A 22,113-nucleotide genomic window follows, 5' to 3' on the forward strand; every position below is an offset into this window, starting at 1 on the left:
TTATAGATGGTTATCTCTCATGCTGGAGTAGTAAGTTTTTTTTTTAAAGGGCTCATTTTCACCAACTATAAAAAAAATTCAGGAGTCTCTTAGCAGTATTTAAGAATTAATTTTTTCTTCTCAATTGCTGACCTTAGTTTTACCTGAAAATATTTTCCAATTAACATTTTTGTCAATAATTTGTATGGATTTCATGTAATATAACTAATTTTATTGTAAGATGCATATAAAGTTATACATTGCTTACTATATTTATGAAAAATATTTTGAATAGATGGATAAAAATTGAATACAACTTCTGCATGTAGATAAAATTCTACCTGTACATGTTGGAGGATGTATTGACTGCAGTGCCCATAATTTCTAGTGCTGTATGCCACAAACACCGTTTTCATTGTGATAAATCCATTACCTGACCCCAAGCTTTAACATTTGTTGCTAAGTGAATTACTTTAATAGATGGTAAAGCATGTTCCTCAAAGATCCTTGTTTTTTTGGTGGGGGTGGAGTCGGGTGTGTGGGTTCGAGACAGGGTTTCTCTGCGTAGCCTTGGCTGTCCTGGACTCAACTTTGTAGACCAGGCTGGCCTAGAACTCAGGGAGATCTGCCTGCCTCTGCCTTCCAAGTGCTGGGATTACAGGCCATGTGCCAATGTGCCCGCCTCCTCAAAGCTATTTTTACACCAGATAACTATCAATACAGTGATTCTACATTGAAGTGGTATAGAATTCCTTATCCTTTAAAATGGTAAACCATGTATCACTGTCCAGTTCAAGATCTTTGTCTCCCAGGGTTTTAAAATAAAGTTCAATCCCTTTATACCATCCACAAAATACTGGCTTTGGCTTTTCCCATTCTCTAAGCTTGTCAATTTTGTATAAAGTAAACTTTATTCTCCTAGCTCAATTTTCCAGGGGGTTTACTGCCTCCTTCTGCTAACCTAGGCCTAGTCCTGGAAACTTCTAGCCTCGTATAATCTAACCAAGGCCTAGAATGTTTTCAGCCTCTGAGCCTTACTGCTGAATAAAATCCACCCTTTCTTGTTTCTTTCTGAGCTCTGGGCTGGCTGGTTCAACTCAGCTGTTCTGTCTTAAACTCTTCTCTCAGATGACTTATATAATCTGGCTTCTGTCTAGGCATGGAATTACCCTGCTTGGTCTCAAACTAACTCAGCAATTTCTAATCTTCTCATTTTCTGGCTCGTTCCATCTTCATCTGAGTTCTGTCTTTGCAACTGTCTTTTTTTGTAAAAAACTGCCTTCTCTCTCTGTAAAACTGCATCATTGTTTGGGATTAAAGGCATGTACCAACAAGCCTGGTCCTAAGTTTTTCTTTACCTGATACTTGCTCTATGCAGGGCTGGCCTTGAACTCAGATCTGTTTGCCTCTGTCTCCTGGATTAAAGGCATGTTTGTATTCCAGCTGATCACACAGACCTAGAAAGTCTTTGGATGTGACCTCTTGCCAGAGCAGCCATGTTCTGAATTAACATTCCTCTATAGCATTATTATGCGTTCTGTAGTCCAGGTATACGAGCCTCATCTCAGTTGTGAGAATATGACAAGGAACAATTTCCCCCAGATTATTCTATCTAAAACTTTTTGCTTGATCTATACTGACATTCAAGCCTACATGAAACTTGTCTGACCTTCAGCACTCTATCCTAGTGAAGCTTTGAGTTGTTTCTCCGAGTTTCATCTCCTTTCTTCTTTGGAGGTTTTTACCTTTTGAGGTATGCCCCCCCCCTTGCTTCCTTCTGAAATGAGAAAGTTTTTTTGTTTTGTTTTGTTTTTAGATTTATTATGTATACTGTGTTCTGCCTGCATGTACACCTGCAGGCCAGAAGAGGGCATCAGATCACATTTTAGATGATTGTGAGCCGCCATGTAGTTGCTGGGAATTGAACTCAGAATCTCAGGAAGAGCCGTCAGTGAGTGCTTTTAACCTCTGAGCCATCTTTCCAGCCCAAGTTTTTTTTTTTAAACTGGAATACTTTTAATTCTACAATTGATAATGCCTACAAACTGTGTGCATACATATGCTAATATGTACTAGTGTACATTTTCTGCATAACTTTTGATTTTACAAACTAAACATCCCATTATAAACTCATATATATAAACCTCAACTCACTTCCTTTCCCAAGCCTACCTCTGTATGTATTCCATATATACACACATATTCCACACTGCTGACTCAAGTCATCCTGGATTAGAAACCCAAGACACGGGTTGGAGAGATGGCTCAGAGGTTAAGAGCACTGGCTGTTCTTCCAATGGTCCTGAGTTCAATTCCCAGCAACCATATGGTGGCTTAAAGCCATCTATAATGAGATCTGGTGCCCTCTTCTGGTGTGCAGGCAGAACACTGTATATGTAATAAATAATCTTAAAAAAAAAAAAAAAACCAAGACACATCCTAGTGTCTTATTCCCCTGTCCAGATCCACACTGCCAACAAGCTTTATTATTTCTTTCTTGGGCTGTCTCATCTATCTAATATAGACTTAATGCAGACATCTTATTTCTTCTTGCAGTGCTGGTAAATGTCTCTAAATGGCCTGTATTTCTGTGTCTGCCACTACCCAGACATCTACCCTCCACACTACTGTTAGAATGATCTTTTAAATACTCAATTTTAATTATGTAATTTTTCTGAAAGGTTAAAAATGCCACTTAAAAGGTACACCATTAAGCCAGGCACTGTTGGTAATCCCAGAACTCGGGAGGCAAAGGCAGGTGGATCACTGTGAGTTTGAAACCAGCCTGGTCTACGAAGTGAGTCCAGGACAGCCAAGGCCCCACAGAGAAACTCTTGTCTGGAAAAAAAAAGTACACCATTAACTGTTAAACAAAGGCTCAAAATATGATTTAAATTCACCTTGTTTCATTTTCCTTTCTATCCATTTCTGCTTACTTTCCCCTTAGCGTTTTCCTCTCTTTGTACTTTCAGTTTTCTTCCAGGTAACTGAAACAAGGGAAGCATTACCTTCTCAGAAGAACTTTTACCTAGGTGTGTCAGCTTAGCCGTCTTTTTTTAAAATTTTATTAATTTATTCAGATTACAACTAAACTGTTATCCCATCACTTATATCCTCCCATTCCTCCCTCCCTCCCGATTTCACCCTATTCCCCTCCCCTAGGCCTATGACCCAGGAGGACCTCCTCCCCCACTATATGGTCATAGGCTATCAAGTCTCATCTTGGTAGCCTGCTTATTCTTTCTTTGAGTGCCACCAGGCCTCCCCACCAAGGGAAGGTGGTCAAATATTGAGCACCAGAGTTCATGTCAAAGTCAGTGCCCGCTCTCTACATAACTGTGGAGAATGTCCTGTCCATTGGGAAGATCAGAGTAGGGGTTCAATGTTTACTTCTACTGTGTTCTCAGGCTAAGTGTTCTTCTATTCCAGTACTTACCCAGCCCCACAGAACTATGTGCCCCTTTGCATGAAGCCCGTGAGGGCTGGCTGTGTCCTCCCCTCCCCCACCATCTTCGCATCATCTAGCACAGGTGTATGGACCTCCTGAGATGACCATGAAGAAAATTCACAAGAGAATTTAAATGAAGATGGAAAATAACGGATTTGGATTCAAATAGACTTTTGTTAACTAATTTTGATCTGTTCAGTAATCTGCAGAATGCGATACTGTTAACCAGACGCGATCTAGAATCACCTAGATAACAAACCTCTGGAAGTTTCTAGACTGGGTTGAGGGAAGAAGAGCAGGCTACAATGGGCTGAGCCTGCAGGACTGAGTGAATGGGGCGCAGTGAGCCCCATTCACCTCTGCTTCATATGACCAGCTGCCTCATGTTCCCGCCACACTTTCTTCACCGTAGGCTACACTCAAATCATGAGTCAAAACAGACCCTCTCTTTAGGCGTTTTGATTTTTTTCTGTTTTGTTGTTGTTGTTGTCATAGCAGCAGAAAAGTAATTTAAGTGAAAATATGTATTCCTGCTGGATGGACACCATTTCTCCACCACTATCCTTGTGGACAAATGGAATCCATCCACAAGACATACCAGGTAGAGCTGCTGCCAGCCCCTTCAAGCAAACAAGCAAGCAAATAAACAAACAAAAACAAGATTTGGGGTCACAGACGTGGCTTTCTCGGACTCAAACTCCCTCCTAGAGGTGGGTGGCCTCCATCACTGAGGATACCTCCCTCGCAGGTTTCCTGGGTTAGTCTCCCATATAAAAGCGGCCTGCCTCACAGAGGCTGCCTCCTACTTCACAGAGGCTGGATCCCACCCGCCCCGCCGGCCGCCTGCACCTAGGAGAGGTAGCCGAGGTAGCCGTCCGTCCGGCCCCCCTCCCCCCGAGCGCGCGCCGCGCCCACCGCCCCGCAGACCCTGCCCCGGACCCGCGCGCCGCCGGTTTAACGGTCCTGACCCCGGGGCCCCGCCCCCCGGCCCGCGCCCCGCCCCGCCCCCCAGCCTGCGGCCCCGGTGACCCAGGCAGCCAGCCGACGCGCGGCGGGAGCCGTTCCCCGACGGCAGCCGGGCCCTCGGCCGCCGTGTCTGGGCTGAGCGCCGCGACGCCGCGCCGGAAACCCTCCCGGGTCTTGAGGCGGTAGGTGAGGGGGAGGCCGCCGCACAGCCTGGGCGTCGGGTGGGCAGCGGGCAGCACCGGGGAGCGGGCAGGAGAAGCGAAGGCGCGGAGACCCCTGCCGCCTCCGGCTCGCCCGCTCGCCCGCCGCCAGTGCCAGCGAGGGAGAAGGGCCAGACCGACGCCACACACACCTGTTGCCTAGACAGCTCCTCTCAGCGAGTCGTTAAATTGTGTCTTTTGGTGAATGATGCTGAAAAAAAATAAAACACACAAAAAACCCTCTTTGAGTCCCTCTCCCCAGGTTTTTAAAAGAGAAGTGCGGAGGATAAAATGTGATGCTACATGTGGCTGTTGAATAGTTTTTTGGTTTTTTAAAAAAGCTAAATGGATTTATGAAATATATTATATATACATATATACATATTTAAGTATGTCTATATTTACTACCTAATAATGGATTCTATTTCCTGTTTGACTATGTTTTGTTACTTTTTGCTATTATTTTTTTACCAGGACAGTTTTTTTCCCTTAACAAGCAGTGTTTGGTTTTAAGTGTAGAATTTTGAAGTAGGAAATTGAGAATTTAAATCTTAACGAGTTTTCATATGGAAAATATACAGGAGGAAAATAGAAGTGATTCTGTTTTTTAATTGTACTAGAACACTGTGTATTTATTTTGGTGGTGCTGGCACTAGATAGAACTCAAGACCTTACACATCCCTCCTACGGAAGCACTTTAACCCTGAGCTACAGCCTTAGCCCCAAGAAGCCTAGAATTTATAAGGGAAATTTTAATTTTCATACTCAGTTTATCCAGCCCTGGGCTGGCCTCTGATTCAACCCTGAAGCCAAGGATGAGTTTGAATTCCTGATCCCGAGTGCTGCTGTGACTGTAGGTGTGACCCATCACACCAGGTTTTACGCGGTGCTGGGGATCAACCGAGGACTTCATACCTGCCACCTGGGCTACACACCCAGCCCGATATTTTTTAAACTCTGGGTTAACAGGAAGGGGTCATGTCATGGTTAAATATTCGAAGACGGGTGTAAATTGAGGCAATGGCAAGTGTTAGCATAAACACGTTATGACATTCATCTTCATAATATTCAAAACACAGACATAACATTCACCGAGGCTTATCCATAAATATACCTTCTACTAGTTAATTTTTTTATTAGTAAGTAACATTCTTGTATGTAACAGTGGAGCCAGGTGTCTGAACAAGTAAGCAACTTTAGAGACTGATGCATTCACTTCTTGGCTAATTCTATAGATTTGGGTCTCTGTATCTTATGTGCCTCCTCTGTAAGGCGAGACTAGAAACTTTGAACAGTTAACGTATAACTAACTCAGTGTTTAGTGAAGTAGCATTTGTAAGGTATTTATGATGCAGTACCATCTAAAAATAGTGTTTTAATTTAAATCATCTATCCTCAATACCAATTGCATCCAAACTTATCAGTTTATGTGCTCATTCTACTATATTTTAGAAAATTCTGGCTAATTTATACTTTTGAAATTACTGAGAACAACTGAGTAAAACAGGAAAGGTGCCTGGGGTACAGTTAGTATTGGCACATGTGGAGTCGTAGCTACAAGACTCTTGACTTATTGTTGTTGCTAATGGTAATCTACTGATTTCACTCATAAGCAACTTGTCCTTCAAGATGATAGGTTTTCAAAACTTGATAGAAACTGTACTTAGCAACCAGTTTGAAGAATTTTGAGATATTATGGCAAATTAATTAAAAATAAAAAACTAGGTCACAAGCTGTATTTACATTTTAAAAGACAACTTTCTCCTGAGCCTGCCCCTTGCTACCCTGTGTTACTAGTTTCTTTTGCAACTACTGTTCTTTTTTTAAAAAAAGTGGATGAGCTAAGTGCCTACTGGTAGCACTGGCCGCATCAAAAACGTCTTTAAGCTCTTGGATGAAACAGGCATTAAACTCTGAAGATTTTATACATTGACTTAGTAGTTCACTAAGCCTCTTATTATTTTGAACTAAATGGAGATGAGAATTGTGGTTTGCAGTCTTCTCTTGATTGATATCCTGTAGCTCGGTTTGATATGGTGATTATCTTGTTAAATATGTAACCCCGTTAGTTGATAAGTGATGGTAGTGTGGACTATGCATTGTGAGTGGCTACTCATTCCCTGTAATGTGCAAGCAGAGTTTTATTTTAAAAGAAAAGATATTAAAAAGTGTGTATATGCATATTTTCTAAATTACTGACTGATGTGAATTTATATATGGGGCGATCTAGGTGTTCTCTTTCCTACTGCCAACTGGAAGGTAGGTGGCACAGAAAAGGCTTTCATTTTCTGTTTATTGTTTTGCAAAATCTGTAGCTCCCCAACTCTTGAAATCCCCCCAGTTTGAATACAATCCCCCAGTTTGCCTTGCTCAGCAGCTGGAAGAGACTTCACAGTCTACAGCTCAGTTTCAGCTGAGCAATGGAAAACAAGGAAATGTGTGCCAAGGTCTTTCTATTCTTTTGTGGTCTGATTCACTAGTTTTATATGGGAAACAGGGTGGAAAGTTACTGTGTGGCGTTGTTAGAGTTCTCATCAGAATTGTTAGGATAAACATTAAGCAAAGAAACGTGTATTATACTTAACAATTCACATTAGAGGGCTTTTAACCTTTATTTTAAATATCCTATATAGAATTTTTCCTGCTTCCTGTTATATCAGGGTTGTATTATGAACAAATAGTGTTGATTTGTTTAGATTTATAGCAGTTCTCAACCAGTGGGTCATGGCCTCTTTGGCAAACCTCTATCTCCAAAATATTTACATGACAATTCATAACAGTAGCAGAATTACAGCTATGAAATAGCAACACAAATAATTTTGTGGCTGGTAGGGTCACCACAACATGTATTAACGGAACTGGGTTAAGGGGTTGGTTGCAGCATTGGGAAGCTTGCAAACCACTGGCTTAGGAGCTACTGTTAAGCTCCAGTTCACAGGAATACAAAAAAGCAGGACAGCTACTGGCCGGTGGGCTGGGTCGTTTATCCTCACATTTCAAGAACAATTAACTCTGAGATTAGTTAGCATGACTAATTTGAGGGATTACATTATTATTGTAATATTGGAATTATATATCTCCAAAGACTTTTAGATAAGAGAAAGGTAGTTAGCAATCCTAACATATACTTGAGGAAATATAAACGGGCTTACACTTTGGTTAAGATGGTAATTCTTTTTAGATGGCCAGGATCCAGCTAAGCACCGGCTTGCTCTTCTCTTGCTTTGACGCACACCCGAATTTAGGAAGCTGTGTGCCATAAAGATGTAGGGATAATGAGACGGACATAAACTACTTGGTTTATTTAATGAAACTAATTATGTTGTAGATAATAGAGTGAAAAGATAATTGAAATGTAGTTGCTGTGGCCTCACATGTCACAACATGTACACATTTTTGGTATCACAAGTTCACATGTGGGTAGCATTTATAACTACTTAAAAGGTGGTCCTAGAGAAGTTACAGAATTGATGAAAACCTGTGAATATCTTGTGGCAGGAAAATGGGTTGGAAGCAGAGTGACTTAAAGCATCAAATTGAAGGCGTTTTGGGGGGATTGGTGATGACTTTGAGGAATCCAGGAAGAAGATTGTTTCACTCTGGAGATGTTTAATTGATGTCTCAATGATAATATGGACATGGAAATAGCCGTGGACAATGAGAGAAGTAGGGCTAGAACTTAAGACAAGAAGGGTAAAGGTTCACTTTATATATTTCCACATGTATGTAGGTAGCTGTAAGCATGAACATTGTCTAAAAGATAAAAATGTGTTTTCCCTATTAAAGTATGGAACCTCAAGGTCTTTATGACAATGGAAACCAAAAAATTGATTGGCAAACCGCTTCAACCTGCAAGACCTGTTCGTCATCTCTCTTCTCCTCCCGGTGAGTAGTGGAGTATTGAATTCTTTTAAGTATTAACCTATCAGTGGCTAATTAGTATTTGAAAGGCTTAATCATTTTGTGAGGTAATTATTTGAAGTGGAGTTTAAAAGAAGTAATAATGACCCCTTCTATTTGAAGAGTTTACAAATGCCGTGTAAAGATACAGAGATTATTAGTTAGAGTCTACTGGTCCTAAGTCTTACAGACCAGCCAGGGAAGGGAGCTTAAGCCCTCACCTGAAAGTAACTGTGGTTCTTTTTTATCATCTCAGTATATAGCTAACTGGTCTCTGGTCAGAGAGACACCTTCCCATAGAAATTATTTGTACCTTGTGATTATTGTCAGTGCATAATATTTGTAAAACACATGAAACAAGAACAAATTTAACAGCAACCAATGCCTGGAGGCATTACACTGTGCGTGGAATGCCAGCAGGAAGTAAAGGTGTGCTTGAGCTGTCATGGAGCTCACTCCAGAAGCCTCAACAGCGATAACTAACGGTTTGGAAGTAAGCCAGGCCTAATGGCTCAGGCCTGTAATCCAACTGCGTGAAATGTTAAGGCAGTAAGATATCACAGTCAAGGCTTGCTTGGGCCACAGACACCGTTCACGTCTGATTGGGCAACTTAGTAATAACCTGCTATTACTTATGAGCTTGGGTTTTAGGCTGCGAAACCTTCTTGTGCTTGATTACCTGCCTCCTAACAAGCTGCATGCCAGAGGGTTGCATAAGTACTTGTTGAATAATGAGCCATCATAAAAATTTGTCCCAATGCCAAAGATATCGCAAACATGCATGCTTTTCAGATTATCAAGTATTGAACGTGTGAATATTTAAAGTAGTTTTTCCTCCTTCTAACAGGACCAGTGTTCCCTTTCAACTTTCAGAATGAATATCCATGCAACACTCAGTGCTTACAAAGTGGAGTTGGAAGAGTAAGTCTTAGAAATTGTAACAGGTTGGGCCGGGAGCATCATGGTGGCAAAGCACATGCTTATCCAGGGTTTTTAGTTTTGAGTGTGCACATGTGTGTGGTGTGTGAGTGTATGTGCATGTAATTTGTATATTCACTTTATAGACTGTAAAATGACATTGCTAGCTGGCTGTATGCAAAATCTTATGTTAACTGCATTATATATATTTTAAATGTTGATATATTTCACACATATATTAAGGATTGCATGTCACCCATACACTCCACACACAGCACTTTAAAATGTAAATATTTCCTGGTTTTTTTTTTTTTTTTGGTTTTTTAAGACAAGGTTTCTCTGTGTAGCCTTGACTGTCCTGGACAGGCTTTGTAGACCAGACTGCCTCGAACTCACATCAATCCACCACCCTCTGCCTCTCGAGTGTTGGGATTAAAGGTGTTAGCTAGTGCAGGGGGCAGGGAGTTTTCAGGTCAGTTCCAGTTTGATGCTTTTGTGTCCTGAACAAAACCACCAAAGGCGTGGTTTCAGAACTGGAGTCTTCCCATCTAGTTGCGCTGGGTAGCCAAGGACAATGGCAATAGCCATATTGCCTGGGGAAACCCGAGGGCTTTCAGTGCAGCAGCTCATAGGGAGGAGTGAGTGTGCTGTAAGTGTGTAGCAGGATACCACCTTTATGACCTTCACTTTAAAAAGCAAGCTTGTAGTCAGGATTTATTAGTCAGCTTCAAATATTCCATGGTTAATATCATAGGCCTTAGAAAAATACCCCTGGGTGATAAAAAAAATAGTTACATAAACATCTTAAACCCAAGTTTAAAAGTACATTTTCTTACTTAACAGTGTAAGACGAATGGAATGCAAGCCTTTTCTCAAGGTCTTAATGAGCAACAGCAACACCAGTCTCCAGTTAAAAAAGGTACTCTTTTGGCAAAACTCTCAACTCTAATTACACAGTGTCCTCAGGATTCACATGCCTACATACCTATACATAAGAATTTGGTTATATTTTAGGTTAACTTCTTGTTTTGATAATTATGTTGATTTTCTTCTCTAAAGGAGACACCAGAATAATAATGGTTGTAATGAGATGAAAAGTTATTTATACATTTTATCAAAATTTTCGTTAGGCTTTTTTATTGATTTAATATATATTAAATCACATACATATATATATTAGAGAACACACACACCTATATTTGTGTATAAATATGTATACACACACACACACACACTCTCTCTCTCTCTCTCTCTCTCTTCCTCCTCCCTTCTCTCTTCCCTTTATTTTGAATGCTAGCTCTTGTCAGATTGCAGATTCCTGACTCTCAAGTGTTTCCCCTGCTGGAACATGTTCTCTCACTGGCTTTTTACAGTGCTTAGCATTTTAATTAGATGATTGTCTGATTTAAGCATTCTTTTTTTTTTTTTTACTTAAATTTTTTTGAGATTTTATTTATTTTTATTTTATATACATAGATATTTGGGTTTTTTGTTTTTAATTAATTTATTCATATTACATCTAAATTGCTATCCCCTCCCTTGTATCCTCCCGTTCCTCCCTCCCTCCCATTTTCCCCTTACTCCCCTCCCCTATGACTGTGACTGAGGGGGACTTCCTCCCCTTGTAAATGTTCATAGGGTATCAAGTCTCTTCTTGGTAGCCTGCTGTCATTCCTCTGAGTGCCACCAGGCCTCCCCATCAAGGAGACATGGTCAAATATGGGGCACCAGAGTTCGTGTTAAAGTCAGACCCCACTCTCCATTCAACTGTGGAGAATGTCCTGTCCATTGGCTAGATCTGCATTGGGGTTCGATGTTTACTGCATGTATTGTCCTTGGTTGGTGCCGTAGTTTGAGCAGAACCCCTGGGTCCAGATTCGCCCGTCATTGACCATTCTTTTTTTGTTGTTGTTTTGTTATATTTAGGATTAGATGTAAAACAAAAGTATCAGCTTGTTTTCTTTAGAGTTTTATACTTTTAGAACTTTTGGGCTTGTGACCCATTTTTAGTTAATTTATGGATATAGTCTGAGATTGGAGTCCAGCTTCATACTTTTTCCTGTAGCTATTCTGTAGTAAAAACACCTTTCCCACACTGAATGTCCTTGGAACCTTCATTGGGGCTGAGGTGATGTGGATGGTGGTGGTAATGGCCTCTCAGTTGTAATCCTTTATCTATATTTTCACCCTATGCTGGTACAGTACTCTTTGCATATGGTAGCTCTGTAGTAAGCTTTGATATTTACAAGCATAAACCTAGCACTGTTTTTTTTTTTCCCCAAGATAGTTTAAGGCTATTTGGGTTTCACTGAAATTCCATGCGCTTTTTGGGATCAGATTTTCCATTTATATAATAGAGGCCATTAAAAACTTGTTAGTGATGGCATTGTCTCTATAGGTCATTTGCAAGGACTATTAAAACCTTGACATACTATGTGTTTGTAGCCAGGCAGTGGTGGTGTACAGCTTTGATCTCAGCACTGGGGAGGCAGAGGCAAGTGAATCTCTGAGTTCAAGGCCAGCCTGGTCTACAGAGAGAGTTCCAGCACAGCCAGGACTACACAGAGAACCTTGTCTGGAAAAACTAAAAAGAAAAACAAGCAAGCAAACACCATGCATGTTTACCAGCTGCTATCTCTTGTCCTGGGAATGTTTGTCAAACAGAGTAAGCGTTTAGTGAAATTACAGACTTCAGAGAAAGTTGACTCTTGCAATTGTTCACCAGTTTACTTTCCCTCTAATGGATGGAAAACTTTGAGGTTTCCGACTTTGCTCTTTTCCATGATGTCCCTCAATTCTTCCCTTGGTTGTCACATTGTCTTCTTGTCATTCACCACTTCTCTTTGCTCAGTACATTCTTTAGAAGATTTAGGAGGAAGGGTGTTGAGTAGGTGACTGTTTTGAGTTTGTTTGAAAATGGCTTTATTCCACTTTCACACTTGATTGATAGTCTGCTAGATAGAAAATTTCAGTTAACAATGAGCTCTCCAACATGCACACTTTTAATAAGATAGACACAAAGTTGGAGCCATTTTAATATTCACAGATAACAACTAGACAGACAAATCTGTACAAACAAAGCACACAAGGTGAGCTCTCTCAGGATGGAGACCTAGGGCCTTCCAAGTGGAATATTTTGTGCATTTCTCTGTTAGTTTTTCACCACTCCATTTTCCTCCCTGTTCCTTTTCAAAAGCTCTTGTTTTATTCTGATATTAATAACATTCGCTCTCTACTTTTTGTCTTTATATTTCCTTAGTCATTCTTTACCTTCTGAACATCCCTGTCCTTTGCCTGGTTAATAGCTTTCCTCACCCTCCCTCCCTGCCCCCCAACACCCCCAGCACTGCAGCACAGTTCAGTCTGAAGTTACTAATCCTTAGTTCTCAGCCACGGGCCATTCCCATCATGGAAATCTTCCTAGTCACTGCTTTTACACAGCACTGCTAATAGCAGCAGCTAAATAGTCTCGTCCTCCCTATCTAACAATTCCAATGTAAAATCCTTTTGTCTCAACTATATCTATTCCTTAGGAGCTTTACTGAGAGATACAATTTAGATATTATAGAAACCACCATTGTCAGTGTGTGACTTGTCCTCTTGCTGAATTGCGGAATTGTGTAAGCATCATCACACATTCATCACAAAGCCCACTCACTTGTTACACCTGTGTAAGCATCGCTACATATCCATCACAAAGCACACTCACTTGTTACACCTGTCTAAGCATCATTACACATCCATCACAAAGCACACTCACTTGTTACACCTGTGTAAGCATCGTTACACATCCATCACAAAGCACACTCACTTGTTACACCTGTGTAAGCATCGTTACACATCCATCACAAAGCACACTCACTTGTTACACCTGTGTAAGCATCGTTACATATCCATCACAAAGCACACTTGTTACACATTTGCCTCACTCCCTACTCCCACACTCAACTTCAGGCAGCTAATACTAATCGATATCTTTCTCTAGTGTGTATTTTTTTTTTCTTGAAAAGTGGTTCATAGGAATTCCACTGTATGGCTATACATTTTATTTATCCTTTTGCATTATAACTTTTGATTATTGTTGATATTAATATAAAAGAAATTATTGTATGATTTTTGATTTCTTTGCGGTAGAAGTTGGATTGATATACCATAGACTAGGTAAATGCATAATTTCATCATACTGTTTTGAGTGCACTTGTAGCTAGATTTATCTGTGAAGTCTAGTTGCTTGACAGCTCTTGGCATTCATTATCATTATTATTTTAATTGCATTAACTCTAATAGAACCTAATTTTCAAATGGACATATCAAAGAGACGTAAAACGTATGTCCAAATGTTTATATAGGCATCTCATCCATGTTGAATGTTGGTAGAAAGCTGCTTGTCCTTGCTCTTATATTTATATCTGTAGTGTCTCTGCTAAGAACTCCACTATTCTTTCAGACATTGATTATTTGATGGATTTTTTGCTGGTTAATCTACTTGGATATTAGTAAATTTTGTTTTCATTCTTCAAAGAACCAGATTTGTCTTTATTTATGTGCTTCTTTGGTGGTTGTAAACTTCTTTCTCTTACTTTTTGATTTCATTTGCTATCTCCCCAGCCCTAGCATTTACTGTAGCTTATTAGGTCATTACTTGTATATATTTATTTTCTTATTGGTATGGCTCATGTGTGATTTGCCTACAACAAGCCTCTTGTTGAAGCTCAATTTCCCATTACAGTGGTAAAAGTGGAGTCCTTAAAATGGATTAATGTCAGTCTCTCTAACATGTTTATGCCTCTTTGCTAAGATGCCTCCTTGTGTGTAAGATGAAGTCAAAGGTTCCTTCTTTCCCAGATGCCATGGTGTTTGGATTTTCCAGTCACCAGAACTCTAAGCTTAATTTCTTTCTACATTACCTAAATAAGGTATACTGTTATAAGAACACAGAAACAGAACAAAACATTTCTTTATATACATATGTTGTGGTAGTTGAGAATTGTAAACAATGTGCTTTGATCATAGTCACCTTTCTCTTCCTCCTTCCAGATTCACTCCCTGCCCACCCCCCAGCCTAATTCTGCATCTTTGTCAATCCCATTTCCAGGAGACTCTCCCCTGTTAAGGAGGTTGTAGTCTCAGACCTCTGTATTAATTGTCACACAGGTTCCACTGGGAGGGGGGTTGTGACAGTGGCACCCACCTGTAACCCCAGCATTTGGTGAGGCAGAGGCAGGTGGATCTCTGTGAGTTCGAGGTCAACCTGGTCTATAGAGAGTTCCAGGATGGCCAAGGCTACACAGAGAAACTATGTCTCAAAAACAACAACAACAACAACAACAACAACAACAACAACAACAACAAAACAAACAAAATCCCCAAAATATAGTCTATATGATTTAAAACATTTTAATTTATTCAGACTTGTTTCTGGTCTGACTTATAGTTGCTATCAGTATACTGTACATATATACTCAAAAGGAACTTGTGTTTTGTAGGTGTCATCTCTATAATTTTAGTTAGATGAAATATTTAATTAATGCTATCCAGATTACTGATGCTTAATTTTCTTAGTTCCTGATGTAGGGTTTTTATAATACTGGGCATCATTGTCTATTTACCCAATTTATTTCTGTTAAAGTTGCCTTGTGTCTTTTAAAATTCTATTATGCAGCACATATTAATAATTACCTCTTTGTCTGAGATGGTAGATACTTTAGCTTTCCTACTCCTAATCTTGTTATGATATATATGTATTTTTCCCCATATGAATGTATTTGTGTTCAGTGCAGGCAGTATAGTGTTCTTTACCGAGTGTCAACTTGTATCCATCTATGCAACGGTTTTCAAGGAGTCAGAAAACTATGGCCTATCATTGTTTTAGAAACAAAATTGGTTGAAACAGAGCCACACTCATCATTTCTGTGGTGCCTCTGTGCTATGATGCAGAATTGAATAGTTGTAACAGATTGTATGACTCGATGATTCTCACCTGTTTGCCAGGTGAATAGCTAAGAGAAGTTTACTGTTTTTAGACTTTTCACATTTAAAGTGACTGCTGATATAGTTGGATTTAGACCTGTTATTATTTGTTTCAGTTGTTAATAAATGATCTTTGTTTTATTTTTCTTATCTACTTTTAGATGTTTTTGTGTTTTTATTTCATTTCCACTTATTGAATGAATTTGTGGCTACTTTTTCTTTTAAAGGTGTAATCTAGGAATTATAATATCCAACCTTTTTTTACTTGTTTTTAACATTGTACTGTTTCAAGCATATGGTGCATTCCTGGACTTATATGCAGGGCCTTTTATACATCTGTACCTTAGGAACACACCATATCTGTACCTTAGGAACATACCAGGCCACATTAGTACTTAAACAGTGACACATATTTTAGTACACTTGGCTGGCTGTTATCATTTCATTTGACCTTGCATTAAATTTTTTTTAGTTCATTCATATTATAATCTCAATAGTTATCCCATCCCTGTATCCTCTCATTCCTCCCTCCCTCCTGCTTTCCCCTTACTCTCCTCCCCTATGACTGTGGCTGAGAGGGACCTCCTCCCCCTGTATATGCTCATAGGGTACCAAGTCTCTTCTTGGTAGCCTGCTATCCTTCCTCTGAGTGCCAGCAGGCCTCCCCATCAAGGGGACATGGTCAAATATGGGGCACCAGAGTTCATGTGAAAGTCAGTCCCCACTCTTCACTCAACTGTGGAGAATGTTCTGTCCCTTGGCTAGATCTAGGAGGGGTTTGATGTTTACTGCACATATTGTCCTTGGCTGGTGCCATAGTTGGAACAGCACCCCTGGGTCCAGATCTGCCCATCATAATGTTCTTCTTGTAGGTTTCTAGGACCCTCTGGATCCTTCTATTTTCCCATTTTCCCATGCTTCTCTCACCTAAAGCCCCAATAGGATGTCCTCCCCTCTGTCCCACTTTCCTGATAAGTGAAGACTTTCATGGGACATGGCCCTTGGGCTAGTGTCCAGATATAAGTTGAGTATATACCATTTGACTCTTTCTGCTTCTGGGTTAACTCACTCATTATGATCATTTCTAGTTCAATCCATTTATCCACAAATTTCGGGAATTCCTTGTTTTTAATAGCTGAAGAGTATTCCATAGTGTAAATATACCACAGTTTTGTTATCCAGTCTTCTACTGAGGGACACTTAGGCTGTTTCCGTGATCTGGCTATTATGAATAAGGCTGCTATGAACATGGTAGAGCATATGTCCCTGTTATGTGCTGGAGCATCTTCTGGGTATATTCCAAGGAGTGGAATAGCTGGGTCTTGAGGAAGCCCTATTCCCGTTTTTCTGAGAAAGCGCCAGATAGATTTCCAAAGTGGTTGTACTAGTTTGCATCCCCACCAGCAATGAAGGAGTGTTCCGCTTTCTCCACATCCTCACCAGCATGTGGTGTCACTTGAATTTTTGATCTTAGCCATTCCCATGGGTGTAAAATAGAATCTCAGAGTCGTTTTGATTTGCATTTCTCTGATGACTAAAGACATTAAGCATTTGTTTAATTGTTTCTCAGCCATTCAATATTCCTCTGTTGAGAATTCTCTGTTTAGTTCTGAGCTCCATTTCTCAATTGGGTTATTTGGTTTGATAGTGTTTAACTTCTTGAGTTCTTTATATATCTTGGATATTAGACCTTTGTCAGGAGAAGGGTTGGTGAAGATCTTTTCCCAGTCTGTAGGCTGTCATTTTGTTCTGTTGACAGTGTCTCCTGCCTTACAGAAATTTCTCAGCCTCATGAGGTCCCATTTATGAATTGTTGACCTTAAGGCCTGGGCTATTGGTGGTCTGTTTAGGAAGTTGTCTCTTGTGCCAATGTGGTCCAAGCTCTTCCCCACTTTTTCTTCTAACCAATTAGTATCTCTGGTTTTACATTGAGGTCTTTAATCCACCTGGACTTGAGTTTTTTGCATGGTGACAAATATGGGTCTAATTGCATTTTTCTACATGTAGACATCCAGTTAGACCAGCACCATTTGTTCAAGATACTATCTTTTTTCCATTGAATGGATTTGGCTTCTTTGTGAAAAATCAAGTGACCATATGTGTGTGGATTCATATCTGGGTCTTCGATTCGATTCCATTGACCCACCAGCCTACTGCTGTACCAGTATCATGTTGTTTTAATTACTATTGCTCTATAGTACAGCTTGAGACAGGGTATGGAGATTCTTCCTGAGGATCTTTTATTGTATAAGATTGTTTTAGCTATTCTGGGTTTTTGTCTATCCATATAAAGTTGAGAAGTGAACTTTCAATGTCCTTAAAACATTGTGAACATCTTATGATAGGGATTGCATTGAATCTGTAAATTGCTTTTGGTAAGATGGTCGATTTTTACTATGTTAATTCTCCTGATCCACGAACAAGGGAGATTCCTCTATCTTCTCAAGTCATCTTCAATCTCTTTCTTCAGGGACTTAAAGTTTTTTCAAACAAGTTCTCCACTTGACCTTGCATTTTGAAGAGGAAAATTTCCATCTAGGATCATTTCCCTTCAAATTGAATGACCTCCTTTTAACATTTCTCGCTGGTCAATCTGCTGGTGAATTCTGTTAGCTTTCCTTTACTAGAGAGTGTCAGTGGGATTGCTGTAGGATTTTCTCTCCACACCAATAAGGAGTTTGTCAGTTCTTTTCTTTTGGTTCATTTAGAATATTGTGGCCATTTTCTTCAGCATCTGGATATGGTCAGTACTGGTGATAGTTTCTGCATGATTTATGATGAGAAATTAGCAGATACTTGAATAGTTGGCTGACTTGAAAATAGGGAACCTGTCTTGGATCTCCTTACCATCACCCAGCACAGTGGTTCTCAACCTTCCTAATGCTGCGACCCTTTAATACAGTTCCTCATGTTGTGGTCACCCCAACCATAAATTTATTTTGTTGCTACTTCATAACTGTAATTTTGCTAGTGCTATGAATTGTAATGTAAATATCAGATATGCAACCCCACAAAAGGTAATTTGACCACGAAAAGTGTCTTGCCCAGAGGTTGAGAACCTTTGATCTAGCCAATTATAAATGTTTTCTAATTAGTTTGATTGTTTTAAAACTGAAGTATTGAAACAGATTATATTGGCTCATTGTGGTTACATTTTGGTATGATCTGAATACTACAATAAGTCTTAATATCTATTGCTCCTGCTCTTTATAAAATTTGGTCACCTTGCTCTACCTATGCCTATATTACTATTACTACTAATTTTTCCAAATGGTTCCTTTTTCTTCCTTTTTCCCCCTGGCTTCTTTTCCACGTGAAAGAAAGATCTGATGACCTTTTTCTCCCTATCTTCTCAATAGATACTGAATGCCATTTAATAAAACAGGGGACCATTTAGAGACACCCAAAATCTGAGTCAAATATTTATCTACAACAGTATAGTTTTATCATTATGTTTAAAACTTAATATCTACAGAGAGAATTAAATACAGCAGAGATTTCTTGTTGAAGCTTTCAAGTGTTTCCATCTGCAGAAAAAAACCAGACTTTCTGCCTGATCATCCCATTGTACTTCAAAAACCAGTAAGTTGTTTTATGATCTTTTTATTGCAAAATTGTATACCAGATATTTGTCTTTAACATTTTCACTTTATTATTATTAAAAATAATTTTAAGTTTCTGTTTTATAAGGGAATGGTAGTACAAAAAGCACAAAGTTTAAATTACTCTACTCAAGGATAGCACAGAATAATTTTGATATTATGTATGTAAAACTCTTCTGCTAAAAGATTAAGAAAATAGCATCCTGCTTTCTGAAAATTCTATCTTAGTTTACAGTTAAATTCTAAAATCTACCTGGAATCTATTTTATAACAAACGAAGTGGGGGTTGTTTGAATTTTTTATGGATGGATACCTTGTCATCCTAGCAATATTTAAAGAAAGGGTAGTGCCCTGGCACTCTGTAGCTATGTGTGCCTGGACCGTTTATAGCTTTTGTTCTGTTCAGTTAGTCTTTTTCTACAGATTATTCCTGCTATTTATTTGCTTTGCTACACAGCCCTGTCATTCATGCCAAACTATCAAATATATCAAAGTGCACTAAGTCATAGATAATCACCCTGCTGGAGGCTTATAGGAAAGGACACGAGTATTCCTATCAAACTTGAGTTTAAACTTTTAAAAAGGAGATTTATTTATTTATGATATGAGTGCACTATTTGCATGTATGCTTACATGACAGAAGAGGGCATCAGATCGCATTATAGATAGTTGAGAGCCATGCTGTGGTTGCTGTGAATTGAACTCAGGACCTCTGGAAGAGCAGCTGGTGCTCTTAACTGGTGAGCTATCTCTTCAGCCCCAACACTTGAGTTTAAATTGTTGCTCTACTTTGTACATTTCAAGTTTAAGCTTAGACTGTAACAGTTTTGCAATTGAAGATAAGGATGATGACTTTTGTATGGCTAGGGTTAAATCGAATAACATAAAAATACAAGTAATGTGCCTGTCAGTCATTCTGAACTCAGTAACTTATTTCTATGTTTTTTTGGTCTCTAATCACCTTTGACTTTTCCCCTTGTTTTCAAAACAATTATTTTCTAGGTGAAAGCAATAATAATATTAAGATAAGACTCAGCACATGAGTGTGCTAAGAAAAGCTCCACTACAGGCTACAGGATACTAGCTCCCTTTCCCCTCTTTGGGATTTTAAGTCTTAAAAATCCAGACCACCCCTGCAGCCATGGGGGGGCAGGGAGCAGTTGGCCCACAGGCATGAGGAACTCAGTCTGAACCCTCAAAACCCATATCAAAAGCTAGGTGCATATGGAAATAGGAGGGTCACTGAGGCTTGCTGATGTCAACCTAGTTCCAAGTTTAGTGATGCAGCTTATCTGAAGAGAAAGGTGGAAGCCACAGAGCAGAACGCATGATGTCCCCATTTGGTCTCCATGCATGTCTGTCTGTGCTTCATCTGGCACACACATACAGATTCCCATTAGCAAAATTATTTCCTTGGTTATAAGTAAAAAAAAAAAACAAAACCCTGTATTATTTCTATCAATATTCCACAATTGAAACTTTGTAGGTGCCTCCAGCCAGTTAAACATTTTCATTTTGTCTGGCGTGTGTGTGTGTGTGTGTGTGTGTGTGTGTGTGTGTGTGTGTGTGTGTGTATGCATGGTACTGCATATGTATAGAGGTCAGAAAATAGCTTTGCTTTGATCCTGGGAATCAAACCCAGGTTGCCAGGATTAGTGGCAGGCACCTTTACCACTGAGCCATCTTACTAGCTCAGTAGCCATGAGCAATTAAATCAGGATGTAAATATTTTTATAATACTTTTAAGAAAGGAATACTTGGTGGAGAAAAAGGTATTATATACTTGAACTATCTTACCTGTTTGAAGATCTAAGGAAACATATAATTTCTTGGGTCTTTAAAAATAAATATAAATTTCAGTTATACATAAAACACAACCACTTTTTATTTTCAGGCTTAAACAATCCAGTAACACTTTATTTTCTTAATAAAAGCTTGACAAACTCATTTTGAATAAACGTACACTAAAATTGCGTACTTTTGCTTTATGCATTAACAACACTTAAAAAAACTAGGCACCACAGAAAAAGAACAACAGAACTTGGAATGCAATTTACTATATTTAAAAATGGATTATATAGGCTTACTGAAACACAAATGCATTTGATAGTTCCAGTCACTTTAATAGATTGTATAGGAACATGCATTTAGGTAGTAAATTCATAGTATTTGGTTGAATAAGCTACTTTGTGAAAACTGTACTCAGTTAGTGTAACTGATAAATTATCTTTCTTTTATATTACAGGAAAACAACCAAAGTTTTAAGTAGCATTTTAAGAACAGATGAATTTGAAGATAAAGAATTATTCATTTTATATTTTGGACACCTGCAAATGAAGTGGACCTAGTAACAATAACTAATGGACTGTGACGATTCAATTTATTTTTACTTTTGATGGTTGGCTATTTGGCCTCTCATAAAAGGAGAAAGAGATATTTTAAACTATAAAGAATTTTTATAATCAGTTTCAGCTTTGCAGGCAGTTCCTGCAAAACTTGGGAAGTAACACTCGAAAGTGAGGATGTTGTTGGCGAAGTGGGAAGACTGTATTATATTTGCATGCTACTTGCACTTCTTGTTTTTCACCACTTGTAATAATGGAATGGAAATGTAAGCTGTAAAAATTCTCAAATATAAAGTATTTGCTACGATGTATATATGGTACGTAATTTTTGTTGCCCTTAAAGTCAAAGTCACTCATTCGTTTTCCCACCAATTTCACACCAGCCCCTGAACAGGTCATTGTGACGTCTGCAGAGGCCCAAAATGATTCTGGGTGTTCAGAGCACAGTTGTCAATGGCAGGGGTGAGGGAGAGTTTCTAATGGATGTTTCAGACACATAATTGAGTCCCTGGGTTCATAGTAACAATATGTCTTAGGTTCATAACTTCTAACAGAGATGAACAGTTGGGAGAGGAAGTTAATGAAGCAGAAGTTGAAAAGTAGCTGATACAAGTTACTCATTGGAAAATAAAATTGAAATTGTTTCCAAGAGAGGAAAAATTCAGGCATTTGTAAGTAATAACAAGAATATATGTGGATAAAGAATTTGGAGGCTTTAGCTTTTAATGTCTAGGAATTTAATGCATTAAATGTCAGTGTAATATGTCAGAAATACTGCCGACAGA

The 22,113-nt window shown here is 39.1% G+C and overlaps 1 protein-coding gene across 1 annotated transcript; it reads left to right on the forward strand.

Annotated features, from left to right (window-relative positions):
• The first annotated feature begins 4,415 nt into the window (after positions 1 to 4,415).
• On the forward strand, positions 4,416 to 21,639 carry LOC311585339 (uncharacterized protein C8orf88). Its single transcript, XM_084760424.1, has 6 exons — positions 4,416 to 4,575; positions 8,380 to 8,478; positions 9,341 to 9,414; positions 10,255 to 10,330; positions 18,857 to 18,963; positions 21,229 to 21,639. Exons 2-6 carry the CDS (start codon positions 8,400 to 8,402, stop codon positions 21,250 to 21,252), a joined length of 360 nt encoding a protein of 119 aa, XP_084616550.1. The 5' UTR covers positions 4,416 to 4,575; positions 8,380 to 8,399; the 3' UTR covers positions 21,253 to 21,639.
• The last annotated feature ends 474 nt before the right edge of the window (positions 21,640 to 22,113 follow it).

Source organism: Acomys minous, assembly GCF_964271855.1.
Source record: "Acomys minous genome assembly, chromosome: 1".
NCBI lineage: Eukaryota > Metazoa > Chordata > Mammalia > Rodentia > Muridae > Acomys > Acomys minous.

What these genes read in the sequence shown, in the direction of transcription:
- LOC311585339 (XM_084760424.1), top strand. Translation starts at nt 8,400, where the DNA reads ATGACAATGGAAACCAAAAAATTGATTGGCAAACCGCTTCAACCTGCA. An exon ending in TACAAAGTGGAGTTGGAAGA is followed by an intron (nt 9,415 to 10,254) that starts GTAAGTCTTAGA and finishes CTTACTTAACAG; the next exon opens with TGTAAGACGAATGGAATGCA. An exon ending in CCAGTCTCCAGTTAAAAAAG is followed by an intron (nt 10,331 to 18,856) that starts GTACTCTTTTGG and finishes TAATATCTACAG; the next exon opens with AGAGAATTAAATACAGCAGA.